Raw genomic sequence first — 5,411 nt, forward strand, 5'->3', positions numbered from 1 at the left:
CAGGAACTGCACATAACATTGCTGGTATTGGGCGCCATGATGTTATTAGTTGGTAGCAGGTAGTGCTCTATTGTATTTGATACAATCTCTACAACAATTATTTTTGGCTGTTCAAAACTTGCATTACCCAAGATCACCAACCTAGAACCTACGGATATTATTTCAACACAAACAAGTGCATTACCAAACGGTGTGGTTATTGGGTACGGAGTTAAAACTAAGCCCAACAGCATACATGAAGTAGAAGAAGAAGAAGAAGAAATTTTTGGCTGTTATGTTACCCACATTGCTTTCTGTAAACAAATAAAATGGCGAACGTATTGAAATATTCAGCCTCATTCCAAAGCCACAGATCCATATTTACGTCTGCTGCGCGTGATGGGAAGAGAAATTTTAGAAAATTTTTTCTTCATAATAAAAGGGGCTCCCGGATATTCAAGCAACAACAAACAATGGACCCTGATCCAGAAATTCCAATATATAGTAAGTGAGAATTCAATGTGACTTTGTACGTCCTTATACATTTAATTTTGAAGATGTGTAGGCTTTACAGTGTTAGAGATTTTTCTGAGTTTGAATGGAATATCCAGCGGTATACTATCAGTTTTGGTACCATGAGTTGTTCATCATATTTCTCATTGATCCACGTGAAGGAAAGTTGAATATTTCAGGAGTGTAAACTGCACGACAGACACTGTGACACTTCTTTTTACGGATGTTGCTCAGCATTTGACAGTGATATACTGAGCCGATACAAGTCGCTAGACAACGTCAGCAGACACCATGCCTTGTCGAGTGAGAGTGCCATGTGCACAGGTCCTCTGCACAGATGAATGCCTGAGTAGGAACCCCTCTGTATACGCTATGAGGTACACGTCTAAAAGGCATTGTTTAATATCGGACCCTGGGCAGTGTCTTCTAAGCTAGGCTCGTACTGTCGTGGCTGCATGGCCGCTACAGAGTCGTCCCGTGCTCGGAGTCGGTGGCGTTCGTAGAGGATACTTTTGGGCATGTCCACAAAATGTCCAGATGGTCCGTTACCCATGAATTTAACATTTGATTTATTCAGTGGCGGCACGCCTGCCTCCCCCTCCCTTGGGAACAAGCTCAGCGTGGAAATTGGTTTCCAACTCCTGTAGGTTCCTGGTCACTGTCACAACTGATGGGAGTGACTTCATGCTGGTTAAATAGATTCTTTTCAGCAGATTCATCAAAGGTATCTGCAGTGAATTGAAGACCTCGCAGTGCTAATTTGCTACTGAAGACGCACACTGCAGAACGGTCTAATTAGTTGCTCAAATGTGACCTCTGTGGCAAAATTCCCATCAAAGCAGAAGAGCACATATCTGTGGAGTCTCGTTCGTGGAGGGAACTTTCACTACGACCTCATCTTGAACAGTGCCAATGAACCGATGGAGGACATGAAGAACCATGGTGTGAGTCAGGCCAGGGTTGTTACACGCATGGTCAATGGCGAAGACATTGCCACCAGTGTTTTCATTGTCTCCTTCCAATTTTCAGTTTTTCCAGAGAAAGTCCGGCAACAACCTTCGTTGCAACGATAGAGTGTTCCTTCCACCTCCGATGCAGTGCTAGAGATTCTGACACGCAGTATGTTGTCGTTCGAACAAATTGGTCTGTACTAGTTGTGGCAAGGAAGCCGATGGTGCATGCGGAAGATTGCTCACCTACAGAGAGAGTTTGATACTGTGGGGTCTACTGTATTGAATCTTATAGTACGTGAACTGTTACGAAGAGAGGCTTACTATTATTTTGTTCTTGTTTCCAGATTATGGTGTAAGAAGAACAGGATATATGTCAGGAAAGAGATTTGTTCACGTGCCAGAAATGGTTCCTGACCTTATCGTTCCCGATTTGACCGATTTTAAGGTACAGTACAAGTATTTTACTTCCAAGATACTGCAAACGCACATACAAGGTTCACTCAATTAGTTTTGAAATTTTTTATAACTAAGAGTCATTCATGAAGCAGACAATTCCTCTCCATAGTCAGCAACACAGACTGTCACAGTCCAGTGGTACCAGGTCATTGTCAAAGTCTGCTTCTTGGATGCCGTTTATGGCTTTTGTTGAACGTAGGCAGACTGTAGTATACCACTTCAAAGTAAGATTTTTTTTAACGTAACCATTTCATTACGAAGAGTTTTCTTATTTTCTAGAACATGACCTTTGCAGCACTGCGGGGCCCTTTCAGTGATCATCACAGAAGGCCAGGATCAAAGTGATGGATCTAAGTTTCATGTCAGATATGTTGAATATTTTGGAACAGTTCTTGGCACTGGGGCACAATCTTGAACATCACTCAGGGGTAAAAAGAACTTTGCAGCGTGACCCACAGAAGCTGGGATCTTCTCTGATCCTGTTATTGGCTGCTGTTCCTCTCATTCTCTTTTAAATATGCCAGAACTGTTGTAAGTGAAGGAGAAACTTGCCCAAATGCCTGATGTAAATGTGTCTCGTTTAAGCTATGTAAAATCTTGTAAAATACTGGAGTTCTTATTAACAACAATAGTACCAGCAAGAGAGTATATTGTTTAAAGTGAACAGCCCATTAGAAAATTACTTTTTGTTACCGAGCAATTTGGCCGTGCAGTTAGGGTCACGTAGTTGTGAGCTTGTATTTTGGGAGATGGCTGGTTTGAATCCCACAGTCCGAGCACTGAGTATGGTTTTACATGCGTTCCCATTTTCACACCAGTCAAATACTGGGGCTGTACCTTGGCCATGAGCGCTACTTTCCCATTCCTAGCCCTTTCCCAGCCTGTGTCGCCAAAACCCTTCAATGTTTGGTGCAGTGTTAAACCACTAGTGTTGCTACATATGGATTGAAAGTATGGAAGATACTAGGAAACTGCTTTTGAAATGGGATTCTGGAGGTACTTATTTTTCAAATGCAAGATTTCCAAAATTCATTGTTCGAAACAGCCTTTCCATTTGCCTCCAAGAAAATCTGATTTGTGCAGAGTTCATGGAGTCTTCTGCAGACCAGTACTACTTTTGAAGTTTGAAGCACTGGTCCCATCTTATTTTGGTAAAGGATTCTTCAGATAGTAACTTCAAGTTCTATCCTTGTCTGGGATATTCACCTATTGAGACAGTTAGTTTCTTAGCCAGCAGTCAAGAGAACAATGATTGTGCCTCTTACCGGTACTAGTGATTCTGTGATGGAGTAAGGATTGGGAAGAAAGAAAACAGGCCACCATACGGGCAAAAGCACGAAGGTGGTATGGGCATGTCCGACACATGGGCTAAGGTGATGTTACAGTCGATATGTACGCTGCGGCCAAAAAAAAAAAAAGTATGGATGGACAATGTTTGTGCTCTGGAAGCTGGGATGTAATAAACACTGGCATATTTTGAGTGAATTATCTATGACGGTGGTGGTGGTGGTGGTGGTGAAAACATGGCTCAGAAATGCTCTCTTTTAATCTCCATAAGTTAGTTTAGTGTGTTAGCATGAGGACAAACAACAACGATATGAAATGCTTGTAATCATCAGAGTTGAATTACTTGTAACTATTACATTTTTAGTAATTTTTATTCGTAACCATAACTTTTTACAAAAAGTAATTTACTCATAATTTAATTCTGGAAATACCGGGCGAGTTGGCCGTGCGCGTAGAGGCACGCGGCTGTGAGCTTGCATCTGGGAGATAGTAGGTTCGAATCCCACTATCGGCAGCCCTGAAGATGGTTTTCTGTGGTTTCCCATTTTCACACCAGGCAAATGCTGGGGCTGTACCTTAATTAAGGCCACGGCCGCTTCCTTCCAACTCCTAGGCCTTTCCTATCCCATCGTCGCCATAAGACCTATCTGTGTCGGTGCGACGTAAAGCCCCTAGCAAAAAAAAAAAAAAAAAAAAAAAAAAAATTCTGGAAATAAAATTTTAATGGATGTAGATGGCAACTTTTGAAGCCCAGAAGGCTTCGCGCAGGTTGTTGAGGTTTAGATAATTGTGTACTACGTTTTTGTGGTGAAGGAAACTGGAGGAGATCCAACACTTGGAAAAGTGAAGGTATCGGCAAAAGAAAGGAGGTCAGCAATGCCAGGCTCCACGCTCCCAAGTTGAGAGTACTCGGTCTCGCTTTTAGTCCCTTCTTACGACCACCACTCCAGGGATTACGTGGTCAACAAAGCTGTAGCCGTGGGGTTAAGTAATTTCCATTCCCCTAGCCTATTTAAATAAATATTTGTAATTAGTTATACTGAAAATAATGAAAACACTTAAAGATTAAAAGTTTGCCTGGGAGCAGTCATTTTGAAAGTCTGACTAGTCTTGCCTCGTGATGATAGCCACTTAATGTCTCTATGCTAAAAAAAGCACCAAACTGAGTAATATATTTTTCCCTTTGAACTTTGGTATCATTCCATCCCTATGTGAGAGAGATGTCAGATGTCAGTGGTTGCTGTGAAGACTCACATTCTGTGAATTGAGTACATTTCTTCTCAGATATCTGTAATTGAGCACAAGTACTTTATTTTGTGCTTTTCCCATCACTGCTAATCATTATGCAGGAATTGGTTACCTTCACAGCGCAAGTGCACACCCTGTGATATTTTTATACTTCTTGGTAATTATGGAATCTTTCATATTTGAATATTTTGTTTTCAGTTGAAGCCATATGTTTCCTACAAGGTCCCTGACGTTATTCAGTCGGAGTTCACGGCGAAGGACTTATTTGATGCAGTCTACAGCAAGAAGATCTTAGAAGATTTTAAAAATGGAAAATTAGACGCAAATGGAAACTCGATGGAACCGAACGAGGACGAGAAACTCACTCCTGAAGAGGCTAAAGCGAAAGCCAGGAGGACTGGCTCTGATATATTTGCTTGCGATAAACTGTAACACACAAATGTCGGACTTGTGAAAGAACTGCTCGCAGCTTAATGTGCAATAATAGCTCCTCTATTCTTGATCGTCCTTTGTTATCTTTAAAATGAATAAATAATTTAATGATTTTTAATAATACACTTTCTGAAAATGTTTTTTTTTATGGAATTTGCAATAATTGTGCTTTGTTTAACTTTTAAGTGCTGAGTTATGTAACTTGTTGCTAATTCTGAAGGAGAGGTAGAGGAGAACAGTTTACATCACACAGATGAAACTCTTCAAATACGAGCATAGCTCGTGTAAGTGGCTCAAATTGTTAAGGCAACCAGGTGAATTTATCACACTAAAATAGTGGTATTCTATTATGTTTTCTTTATCAATGACCAGCTGATATACCTGTGCTTTGCTGTGGAATTCTGCATTGCATACGGAATTCTAAATAAAGTAGTGTTGACGTGAGAAAGATCAACCTGAGAAACACTACGGGAAGATTGCCGTACCTCGCATTTTGCAGAGTTTTCATTATAATGGTAGCCACCATTGCCTACTGCCGATCAT

At 41.0% G+C, this 5,411-nt stretch overlaps 1 protein-coding gene across 1 annotated transcript; it reads left to right on the forward strand.

The window, feature by feature from the left end:
• The first annotated feature begins 276 nt into the window (after nucleotides 1-276).
• Nucleotides 277-4,991, forward strand: mRpL41 (mitochondrial ribosomal protein L41). Its single transcript, XM_067155801.2, has 3 exons — nucleotides 277-483; nucleotides 1,790-1,890; nucleotides 4,635-4,991. Exons 1-3 carry the CDS (start codon nucleotides 309-311, stop codon nucleotides 4,866-4,868), a joined length of 510 nt encoding a protein of 169 aa, XP_067011902.1. The 5' UTR covers nucleotides 277-308; the 3' UTR covers nucleotides 4,869-4,991.
• The last annotated feature ends 420 nt before the right edge of the window (nucleotides 4,992-5,411 follow it).

Source organism: Anabrus simplex, chromosome 11 (assembly GCF_040414725.1).
Source record: "Anabrus simplex isolate iqAnaSimp1 chromosome 11, ASM4041472v1, whole genome shotgun sequence".
Taxonomy (NCBI): Eukaryota; Metazoa; Arthropoda; class Insecta; order Orthoptera; family Tettigoniidae; genus Anabrus; species Anabrus simplex.

Excerpts from the sequence above, each read along its gene's own strand:
- mRpL41 (XM_067155801.2), top strand. The coding sequence starts at position 309 with ATGGCGAACGTATTGAAATATTCAGCCTCATTCCAAAGCCACAGATCC. Across the intron at positions 484-1,789 it reads TCCAGAAATTCCAATATATA|ATTATGGTGTAAGAAGAACA; the intron begins GTAAGTGAGAAT and ends TCTTGTTTCCAG. Across the intron at positions 1,891-4,634 it reads CCGATTTGACCGATTTTAAG|TTGAAGCCATATGTTTCCTA; the intron begins GTACAGTACAAG and ends TTTTGTTTTCAG.